The 12,745-nt window shown below is 44.1% G+C and overlaps 1 protein-coding gene across 1 annotated transcript; it reads right to left on the bottom strand.

Moving 5' to 3' along the window:
- Positions 1-3,715: 3,715 nt before the first annotated feature.
- On the bottom strand, positions 3,716-11,386 carry ccdc120b (coiled-coil domain containing 120b; the record flags this gene model as incomplete). Its single annotated transcript, XM_080545701.1, has 9 exons — positions 3,716-3,812; positions 4,217-5,287; positions 7,498-7,599; positions 8,077-8,233; positions 8,906-8,965; positions 9,334-9,454; positions 9,550-9,651; positions 10,675-10,796; positions 11,338-11,386. 9 exons carry the CDS (start codon positions 11,384-11,386, stop codon positions 3,716-3,718), a joined length of 1,881 nt encoding a protein of 626 aa, XP_080401827.1.
- Positions 11,387-12,745: the final 1,359 nt, after the last annotated feature.

The raw sequence follows: 12,745 nt of genomic DNA, 5'->3' as shown, positions 1-12,745 counted from the left end.
TCTAAATATCAGGCAATAGGTCTCAAACAACTGAAATATATGAATTTCATTTGAGGCATTTCTGCTAAAAGTTAGCCTTGTGATACTCTATGAAAGTCTATGAACTGCAGAATGTAAACATAACTGGACACAGTGTTAGATTGCTACAAGTTGCAAAACAAGTTAACCTTGGGGCGAAACAGTCCACATATTGACCATTAATTAAAGGGATGTTCCACTTCTTGAAAATGTTTTCCTCGTTTGGCCCTGACCTGTGATTAGCCCAGACAGTTTTTATTTCCTATTTTTGACCCCGTACATTATTTCCATTCTGGAAATATCCCCAAAACACCTGGCAGACAATCAAATCCAACCGATACAGTACAATATATGCCAGAATCCCTATCTGAAGACTGCATTAAATTCCTGAAAAGTAACTTTGCGTGCCCCGCGGTGGTGTAGCGGTCTAAGCACTGGCCACTAGTGCAAGCTGCCCACCGGGGACTGGGATCGTATCCCAGCTCGCCAGATCCGGATATGGCTGGGGCACACACAGGGAGCGGCATATTGGGCGGCCGCTCCCGAGGGCGGTATAGGAGTATTTCCGGACAAGGATCCGTCGCGCAACAGCGCCCCCGGGGTGCCGGAATAACAGGTGCTGGGCTCGAGGAGCCAGTCAGCTAGTCTGCCTGGCGGCCTCTTCTGGGACTGCCGGCCACGGGGTCGTGCGGTGGATCCTTCGCAATAGGCAGGGGATAATTGGATGCTAGGTTGGGTTCAATTGGCTACCAAATTGGGTGAAAAAGGGATAAAATCTGGAAAAAAAAATAATAATAAAAAAAAGTAACTTTGCTACACTGTAATACATGTTTGCATTCTGTTATCATGGTCACAAAATGCTTAAGTCACTTTTCAAAACAAGTAATGCATACAAAGTCTTCAGAGGGGGATTCTTGGGGCCCAAAATTACAACTCAGTATATCAGTAAGCAAACACTAAAAACTGTCTGAGCTGATAGACTATAGCCAGGGCCAGACCAGGTAAAGTTTTTTAAAAAGTGGAACATCTCGGACCTACCAGTCCGGTCTGTCTCCAAAACCGACGAGCATCTTCAGTTATGTTTACATCCTGCAGTTTACGGTGTATGGACTTTCATAGCGTACACACTTGTAAATGTAGGTTACCAACCACCGCTGTTGCTGAGAATAGATTGGGATTCAGTACAGTAGTGTCTCACAAATAGATATACAAAAATGTTATAAGTTCATAAATATACAATATATAGTTTGAATAAATTAGCTTTAGAGCTAAATGTATATATTCATTTTATGTTTTTAGTACTTACAGACATAAGAACATCACCTGAAAAAAATACTTTTACGACCCCCAATGCACAGCAGTTTGGTCATCGATTTCAGGTTTTACTAGCTGGAAGAACTTCACACACTAACTATCGAATGTGAAAACACCAACATTTCAAACATCCACAGGGAGGATGTACGTACAGTATATGAGAAAAAAAAGTCATTCAAAACGTCTACAACTTGTTTGTAGATGGTAAAAAAAAACATGACATTCATGAGTCTAGAACTTTTGTTTTCTCAAGTGGAGAGACACTGTACAGTATGACCATGGTTAGCATCAGAGGCATAAAGGGTTTACAAAAGCTACTGTATTTTATTCATTTTGTCAGATGCACCACAATGATCAATAAAGTAATACACCATGTTAATGCTACCAGTTATTACTGAAGAAATAACCAAGATTTCCAACCCTTTTTTTGTTAATTATGCCCCTCTATTTGCACTCTAGATACACAAGAACAGACACACACATCATGGGAAGCTTTTCAAAAGTAAGTCCATATTATAGATCAGAAACATTCAAAAAACGTATACCATATGAAAACTATGAATTGCTAAATCAATACACAAAAGTGTTTTGGAAACAAAGCAAAAATATGAAATCTAATATCTGACATCAGACCTGCTCATGCCATTATCAAACGCTCCCCTTCTATTTAGACCCCTTTTCCTTCTTTACACATTCACAACCAGGGTATATACAGGAATCTTGAGGTTAATTTCAATACCTTTCTAAGACCTTGTCAATATTTTTCCAGACCTCACCGCCACTTGGAGCTGTAACCGTTTACATCAGTGACACCTTTCACTTAACAGTTTTAGTTTGCAATAGACTAGACCACTATCATACAACAGACTTTCTTTTACTAAACTTTTACTAAAAGTTTTTAGGACTCAAACTCTTTGCACAGAGTCTAATTCAGAAAAATACCTACAAAATTCAAGACCTCATAAAATCGTGATAAGACTTTTTAATACTTATTAAGGGTCTTGGTTTTCCCAAAGTTGATTTATCAACTTTCAATACTTGTCAAGACACCGCGGATACCCTGACAACACTTCAGTAGGGAACCTTTTTTTTAAATCGGATTATCTGCCGTTTTTTTGTATGACCCAAATTGGCTTATTCCATCTAGAATCTATCATGTTGTTACAATCCTATGACAAAACTTGACACTGGTAAAATACGAGTTTGAAACTATCATGTCCTCTATCGTTACATAATCTCCAAAACACCCTAAGATGATCACCTGTAGTCGTAGACCCTAGACATGAACTTGAACACCATGGTAACACTTTCCTTATTTGCGTAAACTAGGTACCCTGTGTTAAACCCTTTCATAGTTTCTGTGTGTTCTATAGTGAAGAGTTCTCACTGAGTTCTGTGTGTTCTTTGCCTTGCAACAGCTTAAGCTTGCTTTTAAGGGGTTAAGGCTTAAGTCAAGACATTCATAAAGTGCTCTGTATGACACTGGCAATGTGTTGAAACGGAATGTAGAAAAATATTGAATATTGACAATGAATTAGGAATGAAAGTCAATAACAAAGGGTTGAGTTTTTGTTAAAACAAGGAGGGTACACCTGTTTCTCAGCCTTCACTATTTCAATGTATGTCCCCTATTTATTTAACAAACATGAAAAATAGAAGGTACAGTTGAGATATGAAGAAATGTTTTGATAGGAAGATGGGCAGATGAGATATGTTATTGTCATCTATATATTCATGTTAACAGGTACAATTACACATTCACTGGTGTCTCTAAATACATTTCGATGATATGAGTTCATATAACATATTTTTGTCGATCACAAGACTAATGAGCAATACATTTCTTCCTTCATATTCCGTTCTTTATATCTCAGAAGATACAAAATGGTAATTTAGTATATATACTATATTCTGTAAAAAATTATACCGTGGGAGATTTGTCTGGGTAAGTAGGGAGGATTGTATTACTTGAGTTTTGTCGAATTATAGAATTACAGTATACAGTACTGCAGTAGAACAATGTCATTTTTCAGATGCTCCAATGATGTTAGTCAGCTCAGCTCCAGTGCAAATCCACTTATTAGTCCTGGATCTAAGGTCAAAACATTGTCATATGTTGAGCTCAATTATAATACAGGGCATTCAGCGAGGCTTTACGCACTTTATCAGCTACAGGTTAGTTTGATTAGTCCAGTCTTTTTCTGCTGAGGTTGTAATGTTTTTCTTAGCTTCTGAGGTCGTGTTATAATCAGCTCCTTGGTATACATTGTTCGGACCTGTGTGTGGTGAGTGTGTGTGTGTGTGTGTGTGTGTGTGTGTGTGTGTGTGTTTCTGTGTTTGTGTGTGAGTAGGTGTGTGTGTGTGTGTGTATCATTCTGCTACTTTAGACCAAAGTGCCTGGGTCAGCACTGGGCTCCTTCGGAGTCACTTCTTGCATCTGAGGGTGAAGGGGCTCCTGATAGAGTGAGAACTCCATCGACCTGTCACGGAGAGAGGGAGAAAACCAATCGTGAGCTTAGAATGATAAGGTTTTATCTCCGTTTAGGGTCGTTCAGAGATATTGAGCGTCACAGTTTTTACATTCCACTATGTTTTGTGAGATGGAACCTTCGTATTTTATGAATTACTAACTCAAAAATGTCAACTTTTTAGAAATAACACCACACAGGCATTAATAAACACCTAATGGATCAGATTATGTAAAAAACTCAATTTTGACAAAAATGGAGATAGAACCTTATAATTCTAACGTCACGCAACGTCGAGCTCAACAAACAAGTGCAATCAAAGGAAACGGTAACACACTACTGAAGCGTGACGTGCACCTGTGTGAACGGGGACCTCTAATCTCTAACAAACGTACCCAAAGCAGATCGATACTCACCTCCCATGCAGCGGGTGGCCGTGGAAGCTGGCCGACTGGGGGATCTGAGACCTGTGAAAGTTGTGTGGGTCTCCTCCTTGGACAGACTGGGCCTGGTGCACCAGCGGGTGGGGGTGCGAGAGGCGAGAGACCCCCGCGTCGTGCCCCTTCGAGGTGGGCACGGGAGGGTAGCCCAGGGCGTTCCTCAGGTACCAGTCTCGGAGCCCCTCCAGCGCCAGGGCTTTGTGCAAGCTCCGCGTGGAGTCCTCCGGGGTGGGCAGGGAGAACTGGGGGGGGGGCCCCCTGCGGCTGAACGAGGAGCCGGACGACAGCTCAGTCTGATAGGGGTGGGGCAGGTTGGGGATGGAGATGGAGGACGTGGTGGAGCTCGAGGCAGGGTGGAGGAGGGGGGGTTCGTAGGCAGAGAGCAGGATGGTGTCCTGCTGTTGCTGCTGCTGCAGGGGGATGAAGGGCCCGCAGGACTTGGTCCGGGTGACTTTGACCCGGCGCGGCTCGGCCTCGGAGTCGCGGAGCACCATGGGGCTGTAGGGAGGAGCCGTGCTGGGCAGGTGCACCTGGGAGTGGGAGAAGCCGTTGGCGTGAGGGGGCGCCGCCGCGGTGGAGGCTCGAGGGGAGGAGATGTCCTGCCAGATCCGCCCTGTCGACTGGTACAGCTGGTGCTGCACCTGCACCCTCTGCTGCTTCCCCCAAATGTAATCCATCAGGAGCTCGTTGTAACCCCCTCCGGCCCCTCTGCCCCCCATGGAAAGACGCATCTGCCCCTGCTCTGCGGAGCCGTCCAGGTGTCTCTCCGGGCTGTCCAGGTGGATGTGTCTGAGTTTGCCGTCGGTGAGGGTCTCGGAGCTCTTATAGGGTCCTCCCCGGGGGGGCATCCCGTTTCGGAGGGTGGGGTCCTCGGGGAGACTGGAGCGGTCGAGCAGGGCCTCAGAGCTGTTGCTGCGTCGGGCGCGGGCACTGTAAGGGCAGCCTCTGCGCTCCGAGGAGGACCCCTCCTGGGCCAGCGGCACCATGTGTGGAACGTCCAGGCTGCCAGACCACTGGTTCAGCGCAATCCCCCCAGAGACATCTGATCTGAAGGAGAGACAGAGAACAAACAGCATAGAGTCGATATTTACATTTACATTTTTGGCATTTAGCAGACGCCTTATTCCAAAGCGACTTACAATCAATACATTTGAATACTAAGCATGTGAATCAGCAGTCCACTATTCGTTGCAGGAAGAGTACTCTAGCTCGGGCCCGGGGCCACTGATAGAAGGAACAACCTTCTCCCTATTATCGCCTTCTACTAAACCTTTTTTTTATTTTATTTATTTTTTTATATTACTGGAGAAACTGAGAAACAGTACAAGGGGGGCAATAGAAGTTCTTAGGGACACAGTAGAGGGGAAAGCGGGTGTCTTTAGGAGACGTAGTGGTGAGGGTCAGAAGATGTCTCAGGAGGATCAGTTAAGATGTAACCTGAAGAGATGGGTCTTCAGTCTACGACGGAAGATGGGTAGTGACTCTGCCGTTCTGACAGCCGTGGGGAGCTCATTCCACTAGCGGGGAGCCAGTGTTGTGAAGAGACGTGATCGGGCAGCCCGACTGCTGTGTAGAGGAGGTGGGGCCAGTCGGCCAGCCGAGGTGGAGGAACGGAGTGAGCGGGCAGGGGTTTGGGGGGTTACCATTTCCTTCAGGTAGGCAGGGGCTGTCCCTTTAGCTGCCTGGTATGCAAGCACCAGGGTCTTGAATCTGATGCGAGCTGCTATCGGGAGCCAGTGCAGGGTGCGAAGGAGAGGGGTGACATGCGAGTATTTGGGGAGGTTGAATACCAGCCGGGCAGCAGCATTCTGGATGAGCTGCAGGGGTCTAATGGCTGAAGCGGGGAGCCCAGCCAGGAGTACATTGCAGTAATCCAGGCGGGAGATGACCAGTGCCTGGGTCAAGAGTTGCGCTGCCTCTCTGGTAAGGAATGGTCGTATCCTTCTGATGTTGTAGAGGAGGAATCTGCAGGAGCGAGCCGTTGCTGCAATGTTCTCCGCACAGGATAGTCGGTTATCCAGGATCACTCCAAGGTTCTTGGCTGTCAGGGAGGGGGTTACAGTAGAGTTCTCCACTGTGATGGAGAAGTCTTGGAGAGGGCAGGCTTTCCCGGGGATGAAGAGGAGCTCGGTCTTGTTAAGATTGAGCTTGAGATGGTGGTCAGCCATCCAAGTTGAAATGTCAGCGAGACATGCTGAGATACGGGTTGCCACGTGTACATCAGACGGGGGGAAGGACAGGAAGAGTTGAGTGTCGTCTGCGTAGCTGTGGTAGGAGAGCCCATGTGAGGAGATTACCGAGCCAAGAGACTTGGTGTAGAGGGAGAAGAGTAGGGGCCCTAGGACGGAACCCTGGGGAACTCCAGTGGAGAGGGTTCGTGGAGAAGATAGCGATTCTCTCCAGGTCACCTGGTAGGAGCGGCCCGCCAGGTAGGAAGAAAACCAGGAGTGTGCGGTGCCAGAGATGCCCAGGTCTGAGAGGATGGAGAGAAGGATCTGGTGATTGACTGTGTCGAAGGCAGCAGACAGGTCAAGGAGAATGAGAACAGAGGAGAGGGAGGAAGCTTGGGCAGAGTGGAGGGCTTCCGTGACAGCAAGGAGAGCAGTCTCAGTGGAATGCCCAGCCTTGAAGCCAAGCGATATTGGAGGTGGATCAGAATCAGAATCAGAATCAGAATCAGAATCAGAAGACTTGCCATGATGTGAACATGTTAGGAATTTGGTTTGGTACAGTGGAGCGCAGTTTACAACAGGACAGGTGCAAGACAGGACAAGACAGAATAAAACCAACATCAGTGCAAAAAGTAATAAATAAATATAAATATAAGAAGTGCAAAAAGTGCCAAAAGATCAAGTGTTCAGGTCAAGACAGTCCATAGCTCTCTGAGTGGGGGTGGAGGGAGGGTAGATAGATGGGGGTCAGGTCGGGGGGGGGGGGGACACCAGCAGCATTTAGGAGCCGGATTAAACGGATTAAAGCCGGATTAAAATACACACGTTGCATTTTTCACGCTAAAGAATATCTACGTTTGAATAATAAACTGTAAATCCAGTGAGTGCACTATTACATTTAATGGATAATAGACACCTAGATAATAATAATAGCATGCAGTTAGCCAACACGGTACTAATCCTACCACAACAATCAAGTCTCTGACTGTTCACCAAATAAATCATCGTGCCATTTTGTCAGTGTAGTGGGTGTGGACCCGTGGATGTGCTGCATTAGGCAGAGGCGTTGGACCAGAGAAACGGTACCTGACATGAACACTGATAGGGGCCGTTCGAGCCAGGAGGGGTGTAGCCGGAACACTCCTGCCTTCGACATTAGACGAACTTCTGGGTAGAGAATGACTAGGGCTATAAATACACAAATGCATAGTATTAGACATAAAAGGACAAGGGAGTGCTTCCCGTGCATGCATATACACGCACGCTAATGTGCACAAACACACAAACACACACACATACACACACACACACACACACACATTCACACACACACACATACACACACACACACAAACACACACACACACACACACACATATACACACACACATACACACACATATACAGACACACACACACAAACACACACACACACACACACACACACACACATTCACACACACAGACACACACACCCATACACACACTCATATAGACACACACACATACACACACACACACACACACACACACAGACACACACACAAACACACACTCATATACACACACACACACACTCACACACAGACAAACACACACAGACACACACACACAAACACACACACAGAAGCAGGATGCTGTGTGTGTCAGCCTCGCTGACAGTACCTAATGGAGCTGGTGACAGAGTTGCGGCGCGTCCTCATCTCATAGTAGATTTCCACGGGGGAGAGTTTCCTACAGACCCGGTGGTCCGGGCTGCCCAGGGTCAGCCGGGGCTGGGACAGGGAGCGGTGGTCCGCAGCAACGCTGGGAGACGACTCCTCTGTGGGGAGGAGACCATGGGGGGGGTTTTCTACAGTATGTAGGCCTAACTCACTCACACAGTTCGTGACGTTAGAATTATAAGGTTCTATCTCCATTTTTGGTCAGAATTGAGTTTTTTACATAATCTGATCCATTAGGTGTTTATTAATGCCTGTGTGGTGTTATTTTTAAAAACGTTGACATTTTTTTGTTAGTAATTCATAAAATACAAAGGTTCCATCTCACAAGACATAATGGAATGTAAAACCTTTGACGCTCAATATCTCTGAACTACCCTAGACGGAGATAGAACCTTATCGTTCTAAACTCACGAGTTAACAACAGAATAAACAGCTCGTTCTCTTTCATGACAATAAGCAGACGGCCGTCTGAGGAGGACAAATCTGATTTTGCGTTCCTTTCATCATTTTGCGAACCGAATTGTGATCTGCCATCCAGTCACTGTGAATTAGAAACGATGAATGTGAACAAGGGGAAGAAAGAAATCCCATCTCCGTGGCCTCTCTGACAGAACAATGGCACTTGCCTTTACAGTTTTTTCCCAGTATTTGGCAAGCCTGTGATGTTGACCTATATATGGCCAGTACAAAAGGAACAAACAAAGATAACTTTCCCAGTGATGTTGAAACGGGCAGCAGAGAGAGAGTATTTGAAAATCCAGCTGACTCACCATTGTCATGGGATGTTGAATCTGACATGGAGCTAGTACTCTCTGACATCACAGTGTCCTCTGGAAAAGAACACACACACAACAAACACTTTCTCACAGCAGATAATCGACAGGTTATCAAAAGGTCAAGAACCTTTCAAATGACACGTATACAAATCATATCCTGTGTTAGACCCCCACATCTCTCAACGAAGAAACATTGAGTAGAAGGACTTTATCTATGTTAGATTTCAACATTTATGCAGGTTGTGTGTGTCTATGTTTGTGATCTTTGTTATTGTATGTTTCTCTTTCTTTGTCTTTTGTTGTTTTTTCTTTGATAATGGTATATAAAAATGATAATAAAAATATTGTGAAAAAAAGTAAATCGGTGCTTGTTCTAAAATAATGTTTGGTACAAAAGAGGTTGTGGTGCACTACTGTCTTACCCGTGTGGCACCCCCGGTGGACAGTCCTCTTACTGTTCGGGACATTTCTGTCTGAGTCTGAGTGTCGGTACAGAGCGCCAGTGAAGAGCGCTTTCATCTGCCGTCTCTGGCATATCTCATCCTACACAGAACCAGAACACAGCCAGCCGTGAGTTGACGACACACAGTACCACAGTGTCAAATGCTCTGATCATAATCTTATTGGACTATTATTACCTCTCCTTTGGTGTTGGTGGCCAGCCCGGCCCTGCGCTGTACCAGGGGGGGTCTCTCTCCCGTCTCCAGGGGGAAGGAGCGAGGGAGCTTCCCTGTCAGCTCCTGCAGAGGACATTCAGAACCGGAATTAGAATCAGAACCAGAATCAGAATTAGAATCAGAATCAGAATCAGAATCAGAATCAGAACCAGAATTAGAATCAGAATCAGAATCAGAATCAGAATTAGAATTAGAATCAGAATCATTGCTTTTATTACATCCAATGTACTGGTACACAGAGTAAAATTCTTAGGTTCAGGTTCTTCGACATTGGCATTGCAGCAGAATACAAAATCAACAATGATAGAATAAGTAATGACATTCATATGACAGAATTAGCACTCTGCCATGAAGGAAAACGTTAGATCATGCAGTAATAATAACAAACCTAATAAACAGTTAACTGCTAGTCTCAAGCCTGTCGTTCTCTACTTTAGTTAATTGTGCTAAAATAGATAACCCTAACCCTAACCCTTAAACTAATATAACCATGATAATAATACCCAGATTTTTGGTTATCAGAGTAATATTATTGAAATGGCTCTGCTTCGAAACTTAAAATCAACTGATTTATACACAGTGAGTAAGTAAGTAAAGCTTTATTTATATATCGCCTTTCGTACATGAAATGCACAGGCATCTAAAAGCATAAATAACCCTATTGTGTAGAGTAAGTGAAAGCAGGAGGGGTGTGTGAAACAGCTGTCAGTGAAAAGCTGAAGCTGCTGCCTGGTATTTCTGGCTCTGCCTCTGGAGAAATCAAGCAAACATTGTTATGCTGCAACATTTTCCATGACTATCGCAGCTCTGTAACAAAAAGAAGAAGTAGCCAAACATTCTTTTCATCTGTGAAAAACCAAACACAGCGAGCCTGTGATTTACCGTTTCAGACGATTCGGGTTTACGTCCCTGTATAAACTGTTTTAAACTGATCTGCAATTAAAAAGATTAAAACGACATACTCATGCGGGCATGTTTGTGCGTCGCGATAATCGGCACCTCTCGCAAAAACGTAGGTGTGTGGATCAATACCTGTCTGCTCTAAAGCCGTACTGAGATCAAGAGATAAGGGGAAGCTAAACTAACCGCCTCCAGCAGACAGACTTGTCTCAGCTCCCCCACGCGGCTGTTCAGGAGCGCCTCCAGGAGCTGCTTCCTCTCCTGAAGCGCAGATATGCGCTCTGCTTGCAGCTTGCTGTCCTGAACATCTGCACACACAGAAAGACATTCATGGAAGACACAAAACAACAAATACATCAAACATTTATGATCAATCCAACACTCAAAGGCACGAATTTCAGTGAATGTATGTAAGTAAGTAAGTAAGTAAGTAAGTAAGTAAGTAAAGCTTTATTTATACAGCGTCTTTCGTACATGAAATGCAACTCAAAGCACTTTACAATAGATGAATATATAAAGTCCCATAAAAAGCTGCTAAACAATCATTTTTGGATGTTGTTTTTGGATGTTGTCAGCAGACACTCATTGGTTAGATAATACTATAATCCTTAATTAAGCTGTATGTATGCCAACCATTAGTGTTTCACACATACAGTACATTCCCCGGACAGTTCCCCAGAGGGCAACACAAATAGGACAAGCCAGAGTTAATTTACAAACAATCTGATGCTTGTTCAGACATATACTGTACCAGTGTGAACTTTAGTTTTAGTGCTTTGGTCCAAAATAGACTAAATGTGTGAAGGAACATTCCCCTAAAATAAAATAGATTGTGGTTTCCAGACTCACCTGGAGCCCCCAAACCCATGGATGTGATAAGGCGACCTTTGACCTCCATGTGGTGTAATTCCCGAGGCCTTGTAACTCAAACCTCCAGCCAGTCAAAACATCACCTGCTGCGAGAAATGCTATGGTTGAAGAACACAAATTTGGGCCACATCTTGAGCACAATTTGGACTTAACATTACAATTCATCTCACCTTGAAGTTCCAGTCATGTATTCTGAGGAGGTTCAGACTCAGGGCTTTCATTTTCAGCTAGGCAGCAAGAAATCTGCAGCAGTGTTTCTCCCACTTTGGTTCCTAACACTGAAGTACCCCCGGTCACCACTAGAGGGTGGCACTGCGCCTCTCTTCACCCGTCTACTGCTGAATCCTGAAACGAGACAGATACCTTTTATTTCTCAATTTCTCTCTCTGTGTACCACAAAAGAAGAGATTTGGTGAGGCTGCATTCTCACTTTATGCACCCAAATTGTGGAATGCACTGCCAGTTTACATTAGGGATACAACCTCAGCAAATATGTTCAAGCCAAGACTAAAAACCCATCTTTTTAATATTGCCTTTAAATGACTAAATAATTAAATTAAGATTATAAAAACCCATCCTTTTAATATTGCCTTTAAATGACTAAATAATTAAATTAAGATTATATAATGATTAAAGCACATTGAGCTGCAACATTTGCAGGAAAAGCGCTATACAAATACAGTTATTATTATTATTATTATTATTTCCATTTTCTATACAACAGAACCTGAGTAGGACTATCATTGATGTAAAATATCATCAGTATGTTTGTGTGAAGACAAGCCTAGACTATCTTTAACACAACTCAAGTGTTATGCTAAAAAGCTACAAATAATAACATATTAGCGAGTGAGGCTACAGTACCTCAATTTATTTCAGCCCGACAGAGGTGAACAGGTCTTAAAGTCTTTAAATCTTTCTCAAAATAACATTTTAAGCCTCCAATTAAATTGCAAGGATGAGAGAGACAGAGGAAGAGTATCAATAATGTATGGAGAAGACCAGATGGAGGGGAAACCTAAACCCCTCTGTGTTTCATGTCTCAATTACACAAAGGTACATAATCCACACAAAACAACAGAGAGGACTTGTTAATGAAAGTAGAAACAAGATGTTTTGATGATGTTTTCTCTCCAACACAATATCCGCAGCCGTAAAAACAGAATTCTGCTTTGTAGTGCTTCCTAAACAAGTCTTTACAATGTTCTTGTGCTGACAAAACCAGTGTCCAAGGCCAGACCCCAGGAACAAGACATGCCCCACAAGAAGCCCCCTTCATTTCCAGAACATTACCCTTTAGGCTCACATAACCATTCTGTCAAGTATGCAAGTGGTATTGTTTCACATTCCATGATGGTTTGGTCCAAATCAAGCCTTTCTTCTCTTC

The sequence above is a fragment of the Nansenia antarctica genome, assembly GCF_963989245.1.
Source record: "Nansenia antarctica genome assembly, chromosome: 15".
NCBI lineage: Eukaryota > Metazoa > Chordata > Actinopteri > Argentiniformes > Microstomatidae > Nansenia > Nansenia antarctica.
This window is presented reverse-complemented; position numbering and strand designations above follow the sequence as displayed.